This window comes from Solanum pennellii, chromosome 2 (genome assembly GCF_001406875.1).
Source record: "Solanum pennellii chromosome 2, SPENNV200".
Taxonomy (NCBI): domain Eukaryota; kingdom Viridiplantae; phylum Streptophyta; class Magnoliopsida; order Solanales; family Solanaceae; genus Solanum; species Solanum pennellii.
Window position 1 is genome coordinate 55513844 of NC_028638.1, and position 26209 is coordinate 55540052.

General features: G+C 32.2%; 3 protein-coding genes and 1 long non-coding RNA gene across 7 annotated transcripts; 3 read left to right on the top strand and 1 right to left on the bottom strand.

Annotated features, from left to right (window-relative positions):
* Positions 1-3560: 3560 nt before the first annotated feature.
* On the top strand, positions 3561-8453 carry LOC107008975 (E3 ubiquitin ligase BIG BROTHER-related-like). 4 transcript variants are annotated; one of them, XM_027914967.1, is made up of 2 exons: positions 3561-4751; positions 7753-8453. In XM_027914967.1, the coding sequence occupies exons 1-2, from the start codon at positions 3690-3692 to the stop codon at positions 7822-7824; spliced, it is 1134 nt and encodes a 377-aa protein (XP_027770768.1). In that variant the 5' UTR covers positions 3561-3689; the 3' UTR covers positions 7825-8453. The 4 variants fall into 4 exon arrangements, 3 of the variants coding, with proteins under 3 accessions (XP_027770768.1, XP_015063694.1, XP_015063692.1); XM_015208208.2 differs by lacking the exon at positions 7753-8453 and adding an exon at positions 5598-6402; XM_015208206.2 differs by lacking the exon at positions 7753-8453 and adding an exon at positions 5881-6402.
* Positions 8454-15593: 7140 nt separating this feature from the next.
* LOC107009636 (basic leucine zipper 43) lies at positions 15594-17064 on the top strand. The gene has a single exon (XM_015208984.2). The coding sequence runs from the start codon at positions 16305-16307 to the stop codon at positions 16845-16847; it is 543 nt and encodes a 180-aa protein (XP_015064470.1). The 5' UTR covers positions 15594-16304; the 3' UTR covers positions 16848-17064.
* Positions 17065-17742: 678 nt separating this feature from the next.
* LOC107009638 lies at positions 17743-19525 on the bottom strand. Its single transcript, XR_001455437.2, has 2 exons — positions 19382-19525; positions 17743-18136 (listed from the first exon to the last, which is right to left on the bottom strand). It is a non-coding gene; the product is annotated as an uncharacterized LOC107009638 (long non-coding RNA).
* A 2651-nt stretch (positions 19526-22176) lies between these two features.
* Positions 22177-25068, top strand: LOC107011668 (probable galacturonosyltransferase 9). The gene is made up of 3 exons (XM_015211250.2): positions 22177-22704; positions 23070-24296; positions 24470-25068. The coding sequence occupies exons 1-3, from the start codon at positions 22564-22566 to the stop codon at positions 24743-24745; spliced, it is 1644 nt and encodes a 547-aa protein (XP_015066736.1). The 5' UTR covers positions 22177-22563; the 3' UTR covers positions 24746-25068.
* The last annotated feature ends 1141 nt before the right edge of the window (positions 25069-26209 follow it).

Consider the following 26209-nt stretch of genomic DNA (forward strand, 5'->3'; position numbering starts at 1 on the left):
TTTGATTCATATAAATTTATTTGTTTATTAATCGGTTTCAAAAGGAATCCCCTTGTATAATTAATTTTTTTTATAAATAGTCATCACAAAAATTATGATAAAAACAATCATTTTTATATTATTTGTGATAAAACAATCATTTTATATCAAAGGTGTAATTGTTAGTAAGAAAGTGAAATTTGAAAGCGCGTAAGGCAAAAGTGTTTGTGTTTGGTGATGAAATTAAAATTGCTCAAGGATACACAAATATCTTGTAGAAGACAAATGTGTGCAATACTCAAATTAAAATTTGAATTACAGTTATTGATTGAATAATATACTTTGATTGTAAAGGATATGTAAGGACTTTAAACCTAAAAATGGTAATTGTGAAGTGATAACATATACATGTGTGTGATATGGATTGGCTACAGCTGAAAACAACAAAAAAACAAATATAAAAAAATAAATAGGCACCTCTCCCCTCTTTGACTAGTGATGAGGTACTAACTATTATTTTCAAAAGTAAACAATATATAGTAATCTTATAATAAACTTAATAAAGATAAGAAATCAAGTATTAAAAAAAATAAACTTAATAAAGATATCAAGAAATCAAGTATTAAAAAAATACGTTCTTCTTCCGTCTTTCTCTACTTCATTAAACCCTATGAATCATTTTAGGAATTTGAATTCCATAAATTATTCATGAAGTTGAAATTTTAATTTATTTTTTTATATTTTAATTTGAATTAAGTTTATATGTGTTAAATTATTTTTTAAGTTTAAACTTATATATATTTAAAAATTATGAGTTTGGAGTCAAAAGAGTAAAAAAAAATTATTAAAAATTCTAAAAGGGCATATCAAAGAAAAAATTTAACCAAAAGGATAAAATTGATACGGTTATTCTAATTTTTTATAATATCACTGCGCATGGAGGGTTTTTTTTTTTAAAAAAAAAAGTTAAATTGAAATGCTGCTACAGCAACGATTTCCTTTCCCTTAAAAAAATTTGATCTTCTTCTCTTTGCAGCAAGCCAGCAATAGAGGCATTGGCTGCTTTATTAAAAAAAATTGACAAAATCGTTGCCATAGCAGCGATTTTAAGGAATTCTTTTTGATGAAATTGTTGACACAACAACGATTTTTGTATTTTTTAAAGAATATTGACACGTCAATTTTATCAAAACAAAATCGCTACGTCAGGAGCAATTTTACCCTTTTGGTTGAAAAAAATATTGATGTACCCTTTTGAAATTTTTGTCAAATATTTTTAACGAAACAATTTTGCCCTTTTGATTAAAAAAATATTGATGTATTCTTTTAAAATTTTTGCCAAATTTTTTTTTTACCCTTTTAACTTCGAACTCCAAAAATTATTTTCATCAGTTTGAAATACCACTAAAAATACTTGTCAATGTAGGAGAACTCAAGGAAATGGTCTTTAAGTTCATTAAATTTACAACTAAGAATATAAGGACTTTGTATGCTAGATATTTTTTTGGTCAAAATTTTGAACTTCAACATTGTATGCTTTCATATTTCTATATATTTCAATAAATAAAAGTGCTTACTTTTACTAAATTTATTTTTAAAGTATTGATTAAATTTAATAATTAACATTGATAAATATTTGATAGAGTAAATTAAAAGATTTAAACTATTCAAGTGATACTTAAATAAATATTTTGAATTTATTATAAAAGTTTATTGTTTTGATTTGTCTTCCATTAAATTCTTAATGATCTCTCCCACTTCAGGCATAAAATGAGATATCTCACATATAGATTTTTCATGTAAGAAGGCATGCTTGTAGTCGTCGACATATGTTGAACGCAACAACAAATTCAATATTATTTTCTTTTTTTTGTATATTTGAGTATTATTTTAGAAGTGTTCATGGTTTGTTTTGGAGTGATTATTGATTAAAAGTCGGTTTTTAAATTTCTATAATCAAATAAAAAATAACTATGATTTGATTCGATTAAATTCAAATATTTTAGTTTTTTCGATTTGAAAACAATAAGTATAATAAGGACATATATCTTTCAATAGACACGGACACATCGTACAGAAACCATCCATATAAAATCTCTTATAGATTAAATTAATCAATTAAACAAACAAAGAAATTTAAATAAGCAATACTAAAATCATTATACATCAAATATCAAAAGAATACTATTTTTGTATAGCAAAAATAAAATGAAAACCTCAAGCTCAACAATTGACAAACTACCCAGGGAGGAGTACTAGTAAATTATGTACCAAAACTCTAAGCTGAGTTTTTATTTTTTATATATAAATAATATATAAATAATTATAAAGTTTACAATAACTTGATTCAATTTGTTTTTTTTAAATAAAATTAAAATTAAAATAGTATCAATTTTCGTAGTCTAAAATCATATGAAATATTAAATTTTAATATGTTTGATCCATTTTACGATACGATTTGATTTTTCATCCATAACGATAAACAATCAAAAGAATTACAATCATTTTAAATATTAGATACTATAAATGTCTTTTTTATATTGCAACGTTCATAATGTAAAAACATAGTCATAAGTACATTTTCTTCAATTTCTTCTTTCTTTTTGGATCAGATTTAAGGCACTATGTTCATAGACCATACATAAAATACTATCACCTTAACACTTGATGAATAAAATAGAGACCATTTTTTTAGGATAATTATATCAAATGATTATTCATCGTTTTGATTATAAAAAGTTGTTAATTTCTTCTCCACTTTTACTGTCGTCGTCTTCTGCTACCAGTTTCATCTTTTAGATTTTTTTCCCCTATTCTTCTTCTTCCAGCTTTTTCTTTTTTTTTTTTTTAAAAAAAAATTCAATGTACCACAAATATTAATAGTTTTTAGAAAATAATTCATCAATAGATTCGAAACATTAAAAAAAAAATAATATCACAGATTTTCAGATTGTTTAGACATAGTTTTGAGTTAGTTAAGATTAAATAGGCAGTGTATATTTAGGTATACATAAAATATAGGGAAACTTGCAATATATTATAATAAAATAATATTTATCATTTATAGCAATATTTTTTTTTCTATTTTATCACTTTTAATTTATTTATAATACAAATTTAATACATATAAAAGAACAATTTATTATTCTCATATAATACAAGTTTTAATGATGGATAATACGTATATCACACATTTTTATACATTTGTGTAAAATTTTACCAAACAAACATAATATATTTTAAAAAAATAATTCTAATTCTTATGTATTGCATACATAATTTACTAAAATTAGTAATTATTTATTAAAGTATATCAATTCATATAATTTTTCTAAAATAAATATATCTTACGTATAGTTAAATTATATTCGATTTTTAGAGTATATATGATATATAATCAATATATAACCAAGTTATAATGTATAGTCGATAAGTTCTTTTTATGATTTTTGACAAATTATATTATATGATCAACATGTATATTTTATGATTTTAGCTTTTTATATAAGCAAAAATATGATTATATTTATCATATATCAATTATTTTATAATATATATTTGAAACTATCCAAATATAAATTTGTAAAAAGATTACAAAAGGACAGCAAATATCCTGTATCTTCTAACTTGTTTATATGAACAACCAAAACAATGGAGCTTAAACTTAATTTGAGCTAAAAATCTCCCTTTTGTTTTTGTTTACCAATTCAATGGCGGAAAATTATAGCCTTCGTTTCCATAAACAGACAACCAATTTTAGCGAGAACGAAGTCGAACAGGAGAACCCCACATACTCCTTTTCTCCTTATAATCCCACCTTCTTTATTCCCTCATTTGACTCGAGCACCGAATCCGTTGATTCGGAGTCCGATCGCTCCGACTTGATCGGAAACCCTAGTTCCTTTTTCTACTGCAATGAAGACCAAATGGACCTTGTAACCGATTTGTTGGACTCCCGAAATGACGAAGTAACGGATCATCCCCATGTTGTTCACAACAATTCTAATTCTAGGGTTTTGCCAGACGATGAAGAAGTAGAGCTTGGGTTTGAATTTGATGGACTTCGGGTCGTTGGGGTAGACTCCGAGTCCGATTCAGAAGACGAGGAGGTTATTCACCAAATTGGCAATTCGAGTGTGCCGGATTTGTGGAACTGTTTTCGGGTTGGTGATGAGGGGGATTTGGATGAAGATTCAGAGTGGGAAGAAGTTGAGAGGGTTGAAGGGAGGGAGGACAATATTAGTTATCTGATTGGACGAATGGAAGAAATTTCTGTTTCTTCTGATTTCTCTTCTGAAGAAGGAAATTTGGGTTTGGGTGAAGATGGAGAAGAGGGGCAATCGAGGAATTTAGAATGGGAATTTCTGGTGGCGGTTAATGATCTCGAAAGGAGCCTTGAATTTCACAATGCTGTTATACTTCAAGATGGCGGTGGGTTTGGTGCTGTTGATTTTGTTGGAAGCCAAGAGAGGTTAAAGGGTAGTCCACCAGCAGCTAAATCTGTGCTGGAAAATCTTCCTTTGGTGGTCGTGAGTGATGAACATTTGAAAGGAAGCAATGCAGCTTGTGCAGTTTGCAAAGATGAGATTTTGTCAACGGAGAAAGTTACTAGGTTGCCCTGTTCTCACTATTACCATTGTGATTGTATTATGCCATGGCTAAATATCCGTAATACATGTCCTGTTTGTCGCCACGAGTTGCCCACGGATAATGCTGATTATGAGAGGGAAAATGGAAGGAGTGCTGGTTCAGGACATGTTAATGATTTTCAGGTTAGATACAATTTTGAATCTGTACTCTGACATTGCAAATTCTGTTCTGTTGACAGATTTCGTGGACATATTACTAATCTCATTTTAGCTGAGCATGTTGAAAATCTATTCATATCATTTTCTTTTTTTTCTTCCTTTAACTTTTTGTGTTGGTACTGTATATGTAAAGTTGCCAATTTTATTCTGATAGTATCACATAGACAGCTAGTTGGATTACCACCGAAAAATGATGAAAACTCTAAATCTCTGTATATTCAAAGGTTAGTAGTTTAGTAATCCCTCCATTTAAAAAAGAGCGTCCCTATTTCCTTTTTAGTTTGTTTAGAAAAGAATGTACCCTTTCCTTTTTTGGCAACACTTTAACTTTCTAGGTGGTATGTTTAAGACCACAATATTAAAGTACATTTTGGTACATTTGACATAACTTAATTTAGAACCACAAAATTAAAAAAATTCTTTCTTTTCTTAAACTCCGTTCCAAGTCAAACTAGGTCATTCTTTTTGAAACGAAGGGAGTACTATTTTGGAAATTTAGAGTTGGTTTTGTTTTTCAATGAGATGGTGAAAGTGTACACCATAGAATTATTAGATCTTTTTTTCTTGTCCAACTTGAAATGGTTGCCGAATCATTATCTTGGTAATATGCTGGGGAAGCTTTTCAGAATCTTGACCTTAGTGTATTCTAATATTTCTAATATATCTAGTTGTACTAAAGATCTTGCATCATATAGTGATGCTTACCTTTTTTTTTTTATAATATTCACATAATTATCAAATCTCTGGATTTGTAACTTGCAGCATGTTGTCTTCACATGTGTTTATCATATATATTTACTTTCTTATCAGAACTTCTAGAGCCTTTTGATTTCTGCTTTCTTTTGACAAGTAAAAGAATTTCGTTACATTGGCTACATTAGCACCAAGTACCTCTTCAAAGTGGATACAAAATACAACAGCTCCCTATACTTCCTGTAAGGAGCTAAAGAGTACAAATTAATTATCTATGTTGTGTATATATTTCAATATAAGCGAACAGATATAATTATTTCTATTTTATATATTACTGTTAAAACCTTGGGTTGAAGCATTTGTTGTTTCTCTCTTTCCGAACAATTCATAAAAATGCAAGCTGGAATCATGGTCCAACCCTTTTGGTGCTGCTTGCCAGTAATCCTTCCTTACCAGCTGAAATAAGTTCCCTTTAGAGGCATGGACATCATCAACTTTGTGTGTATAAAGGAGCATATTCAATAACTGTGTCAAGAGACACACAACTAAATAAATGATTAGCGTCTTCAACTCTCTGGCACACATTAGCAGCTGTTAAACATAAGCGTACCTTTTATCTGGGGATAACATCAGGTCAAACAAATGTCATGAATAGCAGTCCAGCTGAAGCGAACCACCTTAAGAGATACTTTGTTTATTCAGATCTTCCCCAGACCAGTTTATGCTGTACTCTTAGCTATTTTTAATGCATTGTAGGCTGTAGAATTGCTTGATAAAGAAAGATCCACATTTACTTACCCCCATCTCAAGGAGTGACACTCATTTGTTGTCTCTTATACCACTTATACAATATCAAATTATCAATAACTAAGATGATAGGGTATCAAATTTCCAATTATAACAGTTTCTCAGTTTTTAATTGCGTCATGATGTGTTTGGTGTTAAGCTATTGCAACCTCCTTTACTTTTAGAATGAAAAGGGAAAATCATCTTCATGATCTTAGGTACATGTCCATTATCATTTGAAAAAGAAGTTCTTGATATATATTTTTCAAGGACAGAGGATGCTTCTTTCTCACATCCTCCTGAGCGACTAGAACTGCCAAATCTCTTGGTCGGAAATAAAGGAAATATTACCACGGAAGAAACTTCTCTCGGCAGTTGCCTGGAAGTTCTTTTCCTACTGGGTGGAAATTGCACTGCTCGCTCTTTTCTTGAAATAGGAAATTTGATCTTAGTTTTTACAACTTCACAACCACATCTACAACTGGGAGTTGAGACACAAACTAGTGGGGTGTTTGTCCATGAGCAATGGATTTATCTTGATCAACTGTAATTTTGACAGATACCGACCATTACATTTTCGATTAATATAAAAAAGTAGTTAACTGTGCTGTCAAGAACACAGTTTGTGAAATCTTTCTACCCAGAGATTAAGCCTACCTTATTTTGCAGTAACCATTGTCTTCTAGACTTCTTGATTTTTGCTTTTTTTCATAACAAATTCAACATCAGTTCTTGTTAGGTATATTTCACTCTAATTTTCACAGTTCCAGAGTTACCTTCTCCCATATAACTTGGTAGAGATTATGTTGCTCACTCTTTACTTCCCATGAGATGTTACCTTCAGTTTGTGTGATTTCTTTCTACTCTTCACCTACTTCGTCTCAATTTCCAATCGTATCCGCCTGCATTATGTATCTACTCTAGATCATAGCTGCGGTTATGAAGAAGTTGGACAATTACTGAAGGCAGTACTTACCGATGGGAGGTAGATTGGTCTTGTTTGACAGCATACTTAGTTATTCTTTCAAAATAATTAAAAAGGCAGGTGATTAGGTGTCTTGGGAATGATAATCAAGATCAGATCATCCACCTATGGACAAGTACCACCTTCTCCAACCAGTTACTTTCTTTTCTCAAACATTTCTTAAGGTATAGGAAGAGATCTAGAAGGAAATTGACCATAAAAATGTGGGATGTGCTAACTTGGTAGTTCATTATTGTCTTTACTTTGAAGTCCTCCGTCCTGTTCAATAAAATGGTAATAATTTTATTCGTAAACAACACAAGTTGCTGTAATTTTCTGATTAAGCGAGCAAAAAATCAATAGTATAGCCCTCTTCTAATCTTTAGAGGGGCTATGTGAAATCTAATGAAGTTTCTGCCTCATTTGCATATTCCTTTCTATACAAGAATTGAAAGCGAAATAAAAAGATATAATCTGACTTAATCTTCTGTACTGGTTTTTGTTTGCCTTCAAAACGTAAAGTTTCTTTATCTGGGCAAGTGGGGGCTGTTCAAGTGGTTGAGCAGCTTCACTTCCAAGTGGGAACGCTATTGATCCCCTCCTAGTGGGGCGTTCCTTTATCTGCAAAACACCCACCAGATACAAGCTGGAATCATATGCCACCAGCTATTAGTGGTTTCCGTTTGTCCGCCTCATAAATAACATCTGTTCATAAGGGTAAACCTCTTTTATGAAGATTATCTTTAGTGAGCCAGGCCTCCTTTGCCCCAATCCAAGAAAAATCATATCTTTAGTGGTCATAAAAATAAATAGCAAAGTTCATCAAGAAGAGAAGCTGTCAGTGGCTCCATTGATAAAATTTTATCCAGTTAAACCGTCTTCTTTCAAAGGTCATCTCTTTTTAGGTTTAGGAGCAAAGCCCATATGATCAAGTGCCTTTTTAGAAGACCTGCATTTGTAATCTTACTTGACCATTGCCTAACCTTGACGAAAGGAGTCTCATATTGATGAATAGTGTTACTGGCATCTTACTGGACCAATACCAAAACATTAGAACAGTTTTTATTTCATTTTCATAAAAGGTAAGCTGAATTACGGTAGCTGCATTCAACACCCAAGTTTTTGTTGTTTTTTTTTTGGCCAAGCTAATTCAGATTGTGGTTGCTGGGTGGCTCTGGTCAATGTACTTTTGTATGTAAATTTGCAATTTTCAGGCTGTACAATAATAAATCTAATGCATGCCGAATTGTTGGTTAAACTTCTTTATCATTTATATTATATGATGATGATTCGGATGTTGCCAAAAGGAAGGGAAAAAAGAAAGAAAGAAAGAAAGAAGAAGCAAAGATAAAGAAGAAAAAAAAGAATTCTTTAAAAAGAAAAGAGAGTCGAAAAAGCAAAATGTTTTTCAAACTACAGTATACGAGAACTTTATTGAAGAAAAACACTTTCGAGTATGGCTACTTTATTTACTTTAAACGTTGCTAATTTCTTCTCAAATACGACTGCTTCTATATTGACATAATGCATGAATTTTGAATCCATCAAAATAAACTAATCCGAGAAGTAAGTCACATGACACAAATCATTAAGCTAGCGTTTGGCTATAGATTTCCAAATATTCTTGGCAAATATTATTTGGGTGAAAATTTGGGTGAATTTCACCATGTGTTTGGCCATATTATTTGGAAAATATATTTCAATTTTTTAGAAAAATATGATTTATACCCATAAGTTTTTAAAATATAAAAGATAACCATAAGTTTGTATTACAAGTTAATTGGATCTTTGTAAAAATAACAAAAAATAGTGTCCATGACACTAGAGTAATGTCGTGATTTGGAGTGAGTATAACAAGCATCATTTCATACATCGCGAAGTAGACAAAACACATAACTTTGTTATCTTGAGCCGATTGTTCATCATTTTCATCAATAACCATATTATCATGGACAAACACTATTTGCCAAGTTTTCCCCCAAATATTATTTGGGAAGTCTATGGACAAACGGGCATATGAATTTACGGAAAGTATTACAACTTTACTCGTCGAACTTGTGTTTCAATATACTAAGGGGAAACAGATAAATCCACATTTAGTGTTTGGATCAAGTTTCACAACTATATTTGAATTCATACCGAAAAAGTAGAATCGAAACGAAGATTTTGGTTAAGGATGAAATATTAGTTACTATTCCACCGCAACCCTAGTTATTCTAATTAGGGTGCGTAATTTTTCTATTTGTTATTTGATGATATTCGAGGCTTTACCTAACTACTCTAGATTTTTGTCAGGCAGAAGTCGAAAAAGAAAGTCAGTGACAAGAGTAATATGTTCAGGAATTAATCCTGCTTCTCATTACTTCTGATCTAGTTTAATGACTTTTTGGTTACTGAACTAATTTCTTTTCTAAGTCAACATATTTTTCACTTAAATAACTTGGCAACGTTTTTTGCTGTTGGTACTGTAGTTATAGACATATACCACTGTCGCCAATAAAATTTAGTTTTAGATTAGAAAGGGATAAGAAAGAAAAAGAAGTAATAAAAATTATCCCAAGCCGTCATTTAAAAATACTAGAGAGGTAAACTCTGGCTCTTCAAATACCCACAGAGGCAAACCAAACCAAGTAAAATCCTCTTGCAAGTGGCCTCTGGTTCAACATTCTACCCCCCCTATTTTTGTATTTTTCAAAACTGTGGGGCACTGAAAATTATTTTTTCAATCATAGTTGGATTGAATATTTGTATGCGTGGGCAGTCTTTTTAAGTGCTGCTAATACTTGTTATGTTTTATTTTTCAAAGATTAAATTATATGAATTTTAATTAATAATTTTTTTGTTTATTATATTAAGAGAAAAATAATAATTGACAGTATTTTTTATATAATTTTAGATATCTAAATTGTGATCTTACGATGTAAAATTAATCTATGCAATTCAACACTAAAAATAGTCAATTAGACTCTCCGAAAGTAAAAATTACAAGTTGAGTAAAAAACCAGGCCCTTTGGTACATTTTAGTGGTCAGTAGATCAGAACAACAACATAAATTTGTCATTTTTGTCCTTGTACTTCAAGGTATTGCATAATATAAGCCCCCAAGTTTACCAAATATGTTCAACTATTAATCAAGTAGCAACTTCATGGCCCTAGTTAAGAAGGTAGGCCTCAGCTAAACATAGAAAAGATAGTGTAGCATCATTCCCACACGTCTCTTAGGGTAGCCTAAGAATGTATAGTAGTATGAAGATTCATTCCAAGATCTCAAGAAATTGGATAAATTTCAATAAAAGATATTTTCATCATTGTTATGTTGAGTATAATTCTAAAATTACCAGAGAAAGTAAGCAGCACTAAAAACAAAGCTACACTAGAAGCAGCCACAATATCAACAATGTCTCTTGAATTGGGTGCACATCAAATTCACTTTGATGCTACTGCAACTAAATTTCCAGTAGACTAGAAATCTCAATAGTGTAAATAAAATTCCAAGATTTTTCATCTGAATATTTTTAGATAAACATGTCGGCAATTGATTGAGCTGTTTGTCACTGTACATGAACTTGACAAAATTGAAACAAAAATCAGTCATATTTGTGTCAACATATGTACTCCAAGTGTTTATTAATTAACTTCCTTTTCTTTATTGCTTTTCCTTTCAACCTTACAGATTAAGTTATGCATTCTGCTACCTTAATCACTGAGCTATTTATCCGCTATTTATCCCACCATTTATATCATAATTATGAATAATTATTTTTCAGCCAAACGACAGGATCATGAAAAGAGGGTTAAGAAATAAAATAATTGGTTCAGATGGTTCTAAGTTTCATTAATCATATCAATTATCAAATATCATATCATATTATATTAATAGTGTGAAACAAGAAAGTAAAAAATTAGATTAATAAAATAATTTTATAAAAAATTTTATCGACTAAACACATTTTGAAAATAGAAAATCTGAAAAATTTGAAGGGTAAATTAATAATTTAATACACTAACTTCAATATATTGAGTTATTAACCATATTCATTTACTAAGGCCTTTAACTATTGATAAATATGTAAAGGCATAAGTTTTAGACTTTAGTTCTCTTCATTCGCTTTCTTTCATTTAATAATTTTTGCATAAAGTTTTAAGTTATAATTTTCCAATTTAATTAATTATTTTCTCCTATTTAAAACCCATCTTTACAAGAAAAAAGTACCTAATCTTCTATTATGAAAGAAAGGTCATGTTGATTTCCTTGAAAAGAAAATTTGAGATAACTAATGTTTTGTCTTGCCTAATTGCCTAATATCTATGTGAAAGTTCTATATGCATTTTTTTTATCAATAACAATAATTTGTAATTATTTTATTGTTGATCTATTTTTATTTCGTGGTAGATTACTAAATCAAAATCTACAAGCATTTATCATATAGGAGTTGATTTTCTTTCACAATACATGTGCGTTTCTCCGTCTATATCATAGAGATTAATATCTCTAATGGATAGTTAGGATGTCTTTCAATAGGGTTACATATTTGATTGTGCGGAAGATGTGATGAATATATATTATTGTCTGCAACATACGTTCTCAGAGACTAGTACTTACATAAACGGCTAAGAACAATGTAAATACAACAACAGCAACAGTGATCAAAACCATGAGGATAATGAATAATTAAAAAGAAAACCCATTTGCTTAAAGAAAAATTAAAACACCTTTATTCTCCACAATTTATAGTGGATTTAGACCTTAACAAGTACGTAAGCGAACTCCAATGATATGCCCAAAACTCGAAGTAAATAGTAATGAAATGCAGCACCATCACACAACTTATCAAACTTTATGCTTTGCACCTTGAGGTGTCAATTTTATTAAACATGTTAAGCAACAAAAGATACAAGCATTCAACTTGGTAATAGTTTAATAGTCCCTTCTAACGTTAATTTAAGCTAAAAAAAAAAAGAGATGAAAAAGGGTAAGCACATGAGGAACTTATCCTGTCCTGACCAATCTATTTATAGTCAACGACCTAATTAATGATAACAATTAATCATCTATCTTTTTGGATTAACTATTTATGGTGTTAAACATAAAAGCTGGAACAGTCCCAGTAAGGAAATTCTTAGCTTGGTGAACTAACTTGGATGTGCCAACTTTCTTAACAATTAAAATAGATTGATTATGCATGCAAGTAAAATAAAGCCATAACAAAAAGGTTAATAGGAATTTTTATACAACAAGCAATGGATAGTACAGACTTCAGAGAAGTCGATAGTAACCAATAATCAATTACTAATAAAATTGTTTTAGTACGACTAGCAATAACGAAATTAACTTGTCTTTGTACCATATTTCAAAGTGGCCCTATATTTAAAGCTAAAAAATTATCACTTGGGTCTAGAATCACTAACAGATGTACTAAGGTCGTGACGAAATAGATCATAAAGTAGCTTTAATTTGCTCTCTGCTTTTATTCAACACAAACCCATTCTTATCCGTTCCTGATTTTAAAACTTGATTTGCATCACCAAAAGGCCAAAACAGTTACATTAACACAACCACAACTTTTAGGTAGTAGTATATATAATAAAATTATCAAAAATTGTCTCTTTCTAAAGTCACTTTCTGCCCATTAGAAGATCCTGGGACTTTCATCCCAATTCAAATTTTTAGAGCTTGATGGCTTGAAAGTCTCTGTTTCAGCACTCACAACGAGCCCAAGAATAAAGTAATGGGCAAGGTCAGGCTTCGATAAATTCCCTCACTTGGTAACTAGAGAGCCAACCTTCAATAAGAACTCAAATGGAGTACCCGTCCGTCATGCAGATTAATTTTATGATGATCAAGATGAACCAGCCAAATAAATTATAAAGCTAATACTTAATTAAAAGATGATCAATTATTGAGGCTTAAGGATGAAGTAATTAAAAATGACCAAAAGCAAAGTAAAACTAAGCCACAGTTCCCAGCTAGTCGGGACAAAAACTTGATTGGGTTGAACACATGATTGTTGTGAAGAACTTATGTGCACTCACTACCTTTTGAAAGAAGAAAAGAAAGGGAAGTTGAATAGGGTACGTCAGTGGGGTGCAATAATGTGCATATCAGGTACAAGTGACAGTACCACAAAATTGAGTTCCCCATCATGATGACCACGGCACCTGAAGCATTCAAAAACTATGGCTTCTGTTTGATGTGATTGGTAGCCAATTGGCCATAGGATTGCACACGACAGCCACGCGCACCCTACTAGCAGGGTCCCCCTGCAGAAACCTACCGTGCAGCTCTGTTTTCTTTGTCTACCAGCTTTTGTACCTTTTTAACAGATAATCTAGAGAATTTGATATCAAATGAGGCTGATGTTAAATCAAGTACCCTTTGTGCAAGACCTTGGCCGATAGTTTAGGGCACTGTCCCAATAACTTGTATTCCTGGGTATTTCTGATGAGAAAGATTTGCTATTTGAAGGGTATAAGGGGTAAAATAGCGGGATATGGCCGTAATTACGGGAAGATAGATAAGATATGCTGACATGCACCAGCTTCTTAAGTGGGCAATATCTTTTTTGGTAATGTTTTCCACGGAAATGATTTCTTGAAAAATATATAGATTTTTTGCTTATTACTAGTGTTGGGCTTATTAACAAAGAAAATATAATCGCAATAATATTCATATGTTATCTAGCAAAACACTACGAGGCAAGATAGAATGGTGAGTGGGGAATCAGTGTGGTGGTGGGTGGGATGATCAAGGGATAGGAGTCGGAGGATTAGGTGGGTAGAGAGGAAACAATAAACTCGAAAGATCACTTGTGTAATATTTTTTTCCTACTTTTATTAAAAAAGTTATTTTCCATATTTTAAAGCTATTTATTTTCTTAGAGAAAATATTTTCTGCCATTTTGACCAATAACAAAAGAAAAACACCCTAATAATCATAAATTTTACTTTTCCAACCTAGCAAGCTTTTCTTTTCTGAAGACGACAAGAACACATAAAGTACACCTTTTTCAATTGTATTTTTTTTCAAAACATAGGCATTTCAAAAGTGTACCAAATGAGAGGACACCAAACAGATTTCGACATCTAAGGCATAAATTTTCCGCAAGGACATCAATTAAAGATATAAAGGTATAAACATGAAATGAAACTAGGGTCTTTCTCACTTTCCAAGTATGTGTAGTATCTCCAACCTTTGTTGATCGCCGAGCAAGTAGAAATATTGTTGTTTTACTTGAATATTTAAAAAATTTAATTGATTTCGAGTCCAAGTATGTAAAACACATCCAAAAGAGAGTAAAACAAGAAGATCAGAGAATTAATTGGGACGAAGATCAGAGAATTAATTGGGACCGTAATAACTGAACCTGATGGCAAAATACTAAAATGTACAAGGTCCAGCTCAAACAGTCCTCAATACAAGATAAATCCAAATGTACCGTATATGTATAGGTACACTCTGCAGTGATCTATATCAATCACCCAAACACCAGAAATGGTCATATAGGAAAGGACGTTCATTTAAAAGCTAAAGTATATAAAGTATAGGACGGAAAGAAATGCAACAAAGGCAAAACAATTTGAAGACAGGAATAGAAAGAGGAGTCAATACTTGTGTAATTATATTCTTGACCATTCAGTCCACTCAACAGACCCACCTGAAAGGGGTAGAGCATTATCCCTAAGGACTGAGGAATTTCTGGTTTTGGATGCATTGCAAATCTTTTTTTCATAGTGGAAGACTGGATTTCAAAGCCCATCCATATCTTACCACCTCTTCCTTCCACCACCAACCGAAAAACATGACTTTAGTCGTATGAGTAAATCTCGACACTGTGTACAGCTAAGAAATTTTGACCTCTAAAGCAGAAGCCAGAGGAAAATGCAGAGAACAATTGCTGCAAAAGCATAAAGGCAAGTTCTTGCTGAGACCATAAGGAACCCTATAAGAAACTCGGAGGAAAGCATTGAATCTATCTTGACTTTAATAAGCTGAAGTTATTCTTATTTTCCTTTTTCCGGAAAATTATTAATCATCTTACTGGTCTTAACAGAACTTTTATTTTACAAAGCTGGGAGAAGCTTAACGTGTTTCTTCAGATTAATCAATCGTGAGTGGGTGTTTCTAAATAAGAGGAATTAAGCACAAATCAATAAGTAGTCACTAGTTATTTTAAACTAATCAAGTAGCTTGATACTTCCCAATCTGATTTCATGAATGCTTGGAAATATTGAATCTAGTTTATGATGAGTTTATTTTCCTAAATTACAAAAAAATAGAAGAATCACTTTCAATTCGGTTCATTAGGTTGGAAATACAATCACATTTACTAAACCTTACTCTGGCTTTACACATGATAAAGAGAGTGTATGGTGACTAATTACAACAAGCTCTGCAGAAAATCACCTTTCCCCGATGACAATTTAGAGCTTTAGTGGTGACTAATGCAACTAGCATGAATATGAAGCACCTCATATTCACGGCTAAATTGCCACCAGTGATTGTAAGTCACTATTGTTATGCATAGGAGGAGCTATGCATATATTATGTGTATTTTTAAATCATGTTGTGGTTGTTGAGTCATCAACTTATCAAGTGTATGATCTTTCCACTTACAAAATATGGTTTGCCTTCACAAACCTCATAAACTATTCTTTTACGGCAGTTACCATTGTTGTCAAAACCCATCATAGAGCGAAAACATCATGGATCGTATTGGCCTGGCAATAATGCTGAGTTGGTCTACCTGGATGGCCCTTCATGTCGAGTATATGTCCATGTAGCAGATTAAGTAAAACATATGTTCATGGAGTAAATATTCTCTCATATGACCCTCAGATGTTATCATACGCACATGCACATGTTCAGGATTATATTATGATGATTTCATTTTCAAGAAACTTTACTGTATCTAATTGATACAATATGGGACCGTCTTAACTTTTTCCTAATCCTATAAGTAGCCCCCTTCCTGCTCACGTTATCATTCGCACTTCAAAGCCAATTTCTTTTGCTTGACCCTCCATTAAGATCTAAATCAAAAAATTGTCCTTGTAAACTAATATACTTTTAAGCCATGCAACCCACTGATGTCACAGACTTCTATTACCTACTTCCTTCTAACCCAACTCAATTCCCATCTCAATCTTGTGTGAACTATAACCCATCCACATTTCAGCTAAATACGGTCTTGAATCCTTTGTATCATCTTCAGATCACTCCTCAAGTTCAAGACCTCAATCCACAACTAACATGTTTCAACAGTAACTCTACATCTGATGAAGCTGATGAGCAACAGTGGACTCTTATAAATGAACGTAAACAGAGAAGAATGATATCGAATAGAGAGTCTGCACGGAGATCACGCATGCGCAAGCAGAGGCACCTAGATGAGCTTTGGGCACAGGTTCTTTGGCTCCGAAATGAGAATCACCAGCTCCTGGACAAACTAAATCATGCCTCTGAGCGCCATGATCAAGTACTTCAAGAAAATGCTCAACTGAAAAACGAAACTTCAGAACTTCGCAAAATGATCACTGGCATGCAGCTTAGTAGTCCTTGTCCTAGCTCAAGAGCTCTTGAAAATGAACCTTGCAGTGGTTTACCTCAAAATGAATAACTAATCAGATTAAAATGGAAGTTATGCTGGTTGGGATAAGGCCGTGGTTTTGATTTCCTTGTTATATATTTGTAGTTGGGATGGTGGCCACAATTTGAGTTTTCCCTCTATCTCTTATGTTGACAAGATGAAGGCTATGAATTTAGTTTTTACTGTATCTCCTTTCTTCTTGTGCTGGTATGCTATTCAATAAAAATCCCCTTCTTTATGCTGTTCATGATGCTAGTTTCACTATACATGCATTAACAGATAAAGAATAAAATCCACCTCTATTCATAAAGAAGAAAAAGTAAGAAACCATGAGATAGCAAGTGACCTATGCAAGTCTACCGGATTGATTTTTAAAAATCAGTGATGAATCTGCAACAGAAAAAATGGGAAGAGAAACACTAGGAACCTTCCACTAAAGAAGCTTAGCCAATGGATTGGCCAAGTACAGTAGAAGATTTTTTTCCTTGAAAGTTGCATGCCTAAGATAGTTAAACAGGACGACAGGAGAGAGGTTTGTGCCTGTCAGGTTGTTTACGGCAAGCATACCCTGAACAGGATAAACATTTCATAAAGCAGTCCAATGATTCCAAAATTCACTGTTCCTAGCTTTAATTGTTATCTTCAGAGTTTCAGAATTTGAGTATGTCATTTTATCACAACCTACTCGCATACAAGCACAACTATAGTAAATGTGACTCAATCCTACTTCTTCCTTATGTAACAGGCGAAAAAGAGCACATTCATAGGGGGCATCAAGAATTACCAGTAACACTAATAAACAAACTCCAACAACAGTGTGAACTCCCATTCTACAATTTCTTGTGAATATTTTTCCGTCATGTTTTTTGTAGTACAGATATCACCTTCCTTCTTAGTGATTTCCACTGGTTCCTCCTCTCAATTAAAACCTGAACTTTTGAAAAAATGTAAATTTATCATATTTAACATTCACCTCCTAGGTATATCACAATAAAAGTGAACTTTTTTTGCTAGCCTATCTACAACAACAAACCGGTGAAGTCCCACAAGTGGGGCTTGACACACAGGCCATCCCAAGAAAGATAATTTCAAGTATATCGAGTCTGTAATCTAGGAAAGTGGGAAGTTCGGTGATAATATTACACATCGTATCGTTGTGGTGTACCTTCTTTATAGTGTTGAAACGAATTCACGGGTGATTAGCTTGGCACATTATTCAGTAACAGCATAGTTCTTAGGCAACAGATGTCTTTCTCTTGAGGTTGTTTGCTATGAACTATACTAACACCTTACTGATTCAGCACCACCACATGAGTAGACTGCAGAAAGCCAAAGTTTCATATATTTCTTAAAATATGTTTCCAATAATACAAAGTTTGTCTATGCATGACAGCATGAAACAGCAAATAAAAATAACATTCAGTCACCCAGTAATTGCTGTTCTTTATAGTCTGGCTGTTCTCGCAAGAAAATTCACTGTTCAACCTTATCGAAAATTAAAATAGTATTTCAATTGGAATGCCATACTTGAGAAGTAAAATCACTTTTCCTCCTTTAGCACTGCAGTTAGATACTAGGGAGTTCAGCGTAATTGGTTTAGTCTCATTTCTTTGTTAATTGAAAGCAGATGATCAGGAAGGTCGGATCTTTTCTAGTTAATTAGATAATAGAATACAGGAATCATCATCTTCTATAAGCAAGGCCATAGTCCTAATCAAATATAAAACGAAGTTCACATTCTCTAAAAGGCTTGAGGGGCAACAGACCTGTCTCTACATGTGGTAGATGTAAATAGTAAAGTAAAAGAGAGTCTCTTCTCTAATGCATTAAACTTTTAGATAAGACAAGTTTACACAATTCTATGTGCTGAATTTTTGTTTGTACCTCACTGCTACTCCACAAAATAATTAAGCCCGCATGTGAATGGCGTGTTACATATACTACTTAAATAAATATAAGTGCTCATTTTCTAATAGCTTGAACCTTTTGATGAGGTTCAATAAGTTGACATATCTTAGACTTCTACTGTTCAGAAAAAAAAAACTTGCCGAAACTTGACATCTTCAACAAAATGGTAGGATTTGTTATATAAATTTTCAGAATTCCTCATTCCTGGTATAACATAACTCAATTTAAACAAAGTAATTATTAGTTGTTTAACTCCAAATGAATAATATAGGTACAGTCTATATCCAAAATAGGCGGTTTAAACTCAATGTTTTCATGAAAAATCAACTTCATCACTGCAATAAGTTATAAGATGCAAACTACTAACTTTACCAGATCAATTGAACATGACCTAATTTTTCTCGCGGATACTACAAGTATGTCAGCTTTATCACTTCAACGAAGAACATACAAAATGTAATTAATTACTGTAAGTTAAACTAATATAGAAGATAAATCAGAATGTCTAGCTCGTAATAATAATTGTAAAGTTTGATGAAATCGCCTGCGGTTTTCATATTTATCAATTTCAATGGAAATAGAACATTATACGTAACTGAGCATTTGAAATTTCAGGAGATGTATCTAAGGCGACGGACAGATTAGTCGGGAATTACCTGTGATCGGAATCCGATGGAACTCAAATGGAAGACGGTGAAGTGTTGATGAGAAGAAGCTTCGTGCTTGAGATCCAAAACTGTAGGAGTAAAAATTAGAAAACCTCGTCCCGCTTATTTGAACTTTCCCTGTGGCGGTTTCCCGGGTTTAATAAACCAAAATTCAAACCTTTTTGCGTGTTTTAATCATAAGTATATATATATAAAAAAAAACTCTAGGCCCACTTTATTAAAATTATTTATTTCAAAAATTAATCTTACCCGTTCATGAAAAGCTGTGAATTTTATGAAGAATTGCGACTTTTATATAGAGTTGTGATTTTTATGAGAAGTTGCGACTTTAATAAATAGTTATCACTGGTATGAAAAGTTACTAACTCTATGAAAGGTTGTGACCTTTCGAATGGCTGCAACTTTTCAAATAGTTGTAACATTTTCGATAAAGCACAATAAATATTTGTTTACACTACCCTTTGTTATCTATAAATAGATGAATTTTCTCTCATTTTAAAACATAAATTATTATTATTATTATTATTTTTCACAAATAAATATATGTGTATTTTGCTCATGTTGAGTGACTCATTGATACCACTGTTTATGTTACAGATGCAGATGCTTGTATGTATTTTTCCGGTTATTAACTTATGCTTAGATTATTAAGAATAAATGATAAAATCTAATAATTTTCATTGTCCTTTACATTATTAATGTTTGTTACTACATAATCTTGTATGTAAGATGATTTACTGTTTTAGTTTTAATGATTGATCAATTTTAAGTATTATTTATATATTTCATGATAATAAATTCTCGCGCGAGTAATTTTACTAATTTTAATTTAAATTAGGAGTATTTCTTAAGATATCACTTATTTGGAATAATTAAGTTACAGATATTTCTTATTTGGAATATAATCAAGATGCCCGTTATTTTTTCAGATATTAGTTATTAATTAATACCTTTTATTTTTAAGGAACAATATGTTAGTTATAGTTACAAATAATAATACTTTTTTTCCTTATAAACACCACCTATTTATCATGCATTAAAATTTTAAAAAAATTACCATTTAAAATTTATCTAATTTCCTAAGTACACTTTTTCAACCAAACCTACTCTGAGTTTCTATTAAGGCAACAAAAATATTTTCTTAATTACTATATTATGTAGCTATTATTATATTATATTTATTATATGATTTCAACGCACTTCTAAAAGTATAATTTCACATCTTTACTAATACAGGAAATTAAGAAAGAAGTTGTATTTTCTTAAACACAATTCTAAAAAACCCATTCAATTATTGAAAGTATAATTAATTGTCAAGATCTACCCCCAATACTAATTATGCATATCACTAAAATAGTTATTCTAAATTACATTTGCAAAATTACACTAAAATTAATTACATAATTCCATTTTACCCTTGATATTGATTATTATTTTTTAAAAGTTTTAATCAAGTTTGCAAGGTTTAAAAAAAACAATTAAGAGGTAAATTAGTAAATTATTCTTTTATTTATGATTTCTTAAGAGACATGTAAATTGTAAAGTTATAGTAATTTACTATAACAAGGTAGAGTTTACACAAGTCTAATCCCTATTGTCGAGATAAACAAAATGTTCTTGATAAAATTATCGCAAAAGAAAAAATAGTTCAAAACATAACAAATTAGGAAATAACGAATGTAAAAAGACAAATTTTTGTTACTAAAAAATAATGATAATAATCAAATTTTAGATAATTAGAACTTCTAGAGTAGTGTAATAATGACTAGAACGAAATAAATTTGTGCATGTTGTGCGCACACATACATGTAAAAATGTCAAATGGGCGGGTTGGATTGAATTGAAAATATTAAAATAGGTTAAAATGAAAATCGGGTTGGATCTTGACCCATCCGAGTTTACTTTGAGCTCAAAAGGGCTAAAAACGAATTAGGTCTTGATTCGATTAATCTCAATAATTTAACATATTTTATAATCACAATTTGAATTTTCGCTCAAAAATTTTTGTTTAAAAAGTAACAAATAGATAGATAAAACCTAAAAGATGTTAAATAAATAATAATTCATACATTCAATATAAGAACATATCTTAATAAAAAGTTTTAAAACGGAGTGAAATTGGAAATTGAATTGGGGTCAATTGATAATTTTATTTAAATGGATTAGACTTGAATAAGTTGAGATTGAACCTCAATACAAATTATCTTGAACTAAACGCTTAAAATTCTGAACATAGTACATATATTTGGATTCATTTTTTACACACACATATATATATATATATATATAACACATTCAACTAAAATTAATTCTAAATTTAGTTGATCTCATAACTAACTATTACTAGTGGTGGTTGCACTTGCAATATTTATAAATGAAGTTAGGTGGTCAAGGATTAGTTTATAATTTAGACGTCTACAACATATGAAGTTATTTGCACATGGACGATAATAAAGGTAGAGTAAGAGCTAGTAAGCATTTAAGGGTGATCATTAGAATTTTATTTAAGGAAAAATTTCATTATATATAATTAAAATTACTTTATATATATATTGAAAATTTAAATTATTTTAAATGTATATCTAACAGATATGAATTTGACTCCTTCGTATTTATATTTGTTTGCACTTTACATTCTCACTATATATGTATATATATAAAATTATTTATTTTAATTTTTTACTATATATTGAAAATTCTGACTCTACTAAAAGCAAAAGTGGGCGAGGGAGAACATATATATATATTAATAAAAAGAGAAAATACATCATAAACGAAAGTCGAGGGTTATTTCTGAAAAACATAAGTAATTAAGGGAGGGCTTCTTCATCTGTTTATTTCCTTTTCACTGGACATGCCTTTTCATCTTTACTAGGAGTAATCAATCGCGTTAGATCCCGAGTTGATTGAAATTTCGCAATCAGGAAAAAACCACCGACGCGGGAGAGAGATCACTCTCCATCTTCAACTCCCAGCTTCAGATCTCATTAATCAACTCCACTCATACAATTCTACCTAATACAAATTCCACATTAATTCCCCATTATTCTTCCACATAAATTGAACTCAATCTGCACTCCGGGTAGCATATGTAGTTTTACAGATTCAGAGCAGAATCGTTTGGTGTTTTCACATTATCAATTAGATCCGTCGGAGAGAGATCTGAATAAATGGCGGTTGCAGTCCGAGGAGGCCGTGGCGGCGGATCGGCACTTCGGAATTTCTTCTCATATCGAATCTTCGTCTCGGCTATGTTTACTTTACTGTTTCTCGCCACTCTCTCCGTCCTCTTCTCATCTCATCACGATTCTGTACGTTTTCACTCTCCGCTTATGACTTTAATTTTCAAATTTTACCTTATTTGCTTATGCATATTGTTTGCAATGTGTTCTCTAATGGATTCTGCTTTTTTTCCCTGCTCAAGCTTGAAGATTAATCGTTTTCCTTAACAAGTAGTAGTAGTTGTTTATTATTATAACTAGATTTGAGTTTTCATGAGGTAATTTATTTTAACTTTCCCTCATAAATGTTTCATTCTCCATGGATATGGCATGCTTTATATCTTCTATACATAATATGTTCGTGGAGATTTAATCAGTTTATATTTAGGAAAGATTTAGCTACACTGAAATATGTCAAAAGAGAAATTGACTAACATTTTGATCATGCGCAACAGACTATTGGGAATGCATACTTGCATCGGTCATTGGTGTCAATAAATTCAGATCCATTGAAGACTAGGTTAGATTTAATACATAAACAAGCAAATGATCATATAGCACTTGTGAATGCGTACGCCGCTTATGCGAGGAAGCTGAAGTTGGAGATTGCTAAGCAACTTAAGATGTTTGAAGATTTGGCCCAGAATTTTTCTGATCTACAATCAAAGCAAAATTACCGCTCTAATTTGTTTGATACTGATGGCCCCCTGGATGACGACTCCTTGAAACAGTTTGAGAAGGAGGTTAAGGATAAGGTCAAGTTTGCGAGGTTATTGATTGCTGACTCAAAAGAGTCTTACGATAATCAATTGAAAATACAGAAGTTGAAGGACACAATATTTGCTGTTAATGAGTTGTTCGTGAAGGCAAAGAAAAATGGAGCTTTTGCCAGCTCGATTGCTGCTAAATCAACTCCAAAGAGCTTGCATTGTCTTGCTATGCGGCTTATGGAGGAGAGAATCTCACATCCTGAAAAATATAGGGATGAGGACCCAGAGCCTGAGTATGAGGATCCTACTTTGTATCATTATGCCATATTTTCAGATAATGTCATTGCAGTATCCGTGGTTGTGAATTCGGTTATAAAGAACGCAGAGGAGCCATGGAAACACGTGTTCCATGTTGTTACCGATAGGATGAATTTAGCTGCAATGAAAGTGTGGTTTAAGATGAGGCCTATTCAGCAAGCTCACATTGAAATCAAATCTGTTGAAGATTTTACATTCTTAACTTCTTCCTATGTTCCAGTGCTCAAGCAACTTGAGTCCGCAAAGCTGCAGAACTTTTACTTCCAAAACAGTGCGGAGAATGCTACGCAAGATGTGAACAACATGAAATTTAAGAATCCAAAGTACTTGTCTATGTTAAATCACTTAAGATTTTATTTGCCCGAGATGTATCCAACACTTCACAGGATTTTGTTTCTGGATGATGATGTTGTGGTTCAGAAGGATTTGACTGCATTGTGGACAATCGATTTGGATGGGAAGGTCAATGGGGCAGTTGAGACCTGCTTTGGATCTTTTCATCGCTATTCTCAGTACTTGAATTTCTCTCACCCTCTTGTTAGGGAAAAGTTCAACCCTAAGGCGTGTGCCTGGGCATTTGGGATGAATATTTTTGATCTTGACGCCTGGAGGCGTGAAAGATGCACTGAGCAGTATCACTACTGGCAGAATTTGGTGAGTTGTTTTATGTTGTACCTTCTTTCTTTGTATGGTCAATTTTCTTGGACAGCTTATCATAGCTTAGAAAACAATAGGCTGAATTAGAGAATCGATTGAGCTAGGACTTCATTTCTTTTATCAGATATCCTATTAAAGAATTAATTCTTATCAATTATTTCTTTTATTAGAATGAGGATCGGACATTGTGGAAATTGGGAACACTTCCAGCTGGGCTGATGACCTTCTTCTCGAAAACCAAATCACTGGATAAGTCGTGGCATGTACTTGGGCTTGGGTTCAATCCGAGTGTAAGCATGGATGAAATCCACAAGGCTGCTGTGATTCACTATAATGGGGATATGAAGCCTTGGCTGGACATAGCCTTGAATCAATACAAGGAGCTATGGACTAAATATATTGATTCTGAAATGGAATTTGTGCAGATGTGCAATTTTGGCGTGTAGAGGAGCACACTGTTATGCCTCAGCAACAATGAGGTAACAGAAACTATCAAACTAAAGCACACTCATTGTTCATCTGAATACTTGAAAAAATATTTTCATCCAGAGCAAACTAAGGCTGTTGATACTGTCTACAGTATCTCTCAAATTTCTTGTCTTGTTAGTTATTGTAATTTTAAAAATTTGAAATCAAGCGATCAGCTTTTGTAGACAGTGAAGTGATTCTTTTGTAAGGGACTTTTAACACGTACAATGTGTTCAGTGATTAATTAGAAGATTCTGAAACCATAAATGCACTTATATAAACTGCTACTAGTTTCTTTTTACTGGCTCTAGTCTGCTGTGAAGATAGCAATAAATTAATAGCTTTTAATAATCGAGTTGCCTATGAGAAGTTTGGATGGGATTGCAAGGCTTATTTTGTTGTCAACCACCAAAATGTTCTTAAATTCTTATGTATTTTCAAATAGTGTCATTTATGAGAGTTATGCAGGTTGCCTTGTTAAATCATTACTAATAAGCGAGTAAGGCAGTATTAGCCCTCATGGCATTCTGCACCTCTCCTAATATCGCTGTACATGTATTTTTGTAAAAAAAGATATTGTTCCATTTGCTGCTTACAAGGTGATCTCAGCCATACTTGACAATCCTCTTACCACAAGTCTTCATCTTCTCAAATGTTTGCAGTTACTATAGGTTAGTAATTCTCTCACTTCTTACATGTTACATCTCCTTCTTTGCTCAATCCCTCCAATCTGATCTTAATTTTTTTCTCATAGCGTTGGGTTATCATGTCATAACGTTGCGTATGTCTCCTTTCAAATAAATGAAATAATAGAAAAGGGAAGAGGGGCTAGTTGTAAGAAATGAATCATGCAAGATGCACTATAGATTCCATGACATTCTGATAAAAAAAAAATTGTCTGCCTATCCCAACACATATAGGATTCTAAGCTAAGAGTTCTTGGTTACTACTAATGATATTTGTGCTGAAGTATGTGTTGGACTTGGTAATCCAGTCCCCTTCATAAGGCTCAATTTGTGAAATAGCTACCTATGTCTTTGCTTCAACACATGCATATCTCCATTTCAAATTACACGTCTTAAATGTGGCTTGAAACAGTTTGAACGGTTACTATTTGCGTGGTGCCACATGCCCAGCCATTCTTTCAGGCATGCAACAGTGGGGAAGTTAATCTAAGAGAATCCTATATACTAATATAATAGGGCGAATAAAACACCCTTGGAACTACTCCTCTCTCAATAAGAGAGCGGAATATAAAATGATGCTGCAGTAATTTATTGGAAAATATACAATTGTTTACCCAAAGATAAGCGTATTATTTGTGTCTTACGTCTTGCTTTTGCTGGTGTTACAAATTAACCACCCATGATTGGGTGTACTGTAGAAATTAGAATATCCCAAAGAACATTGTACAGAGTACAGTATGAAACATGAAAGATTAG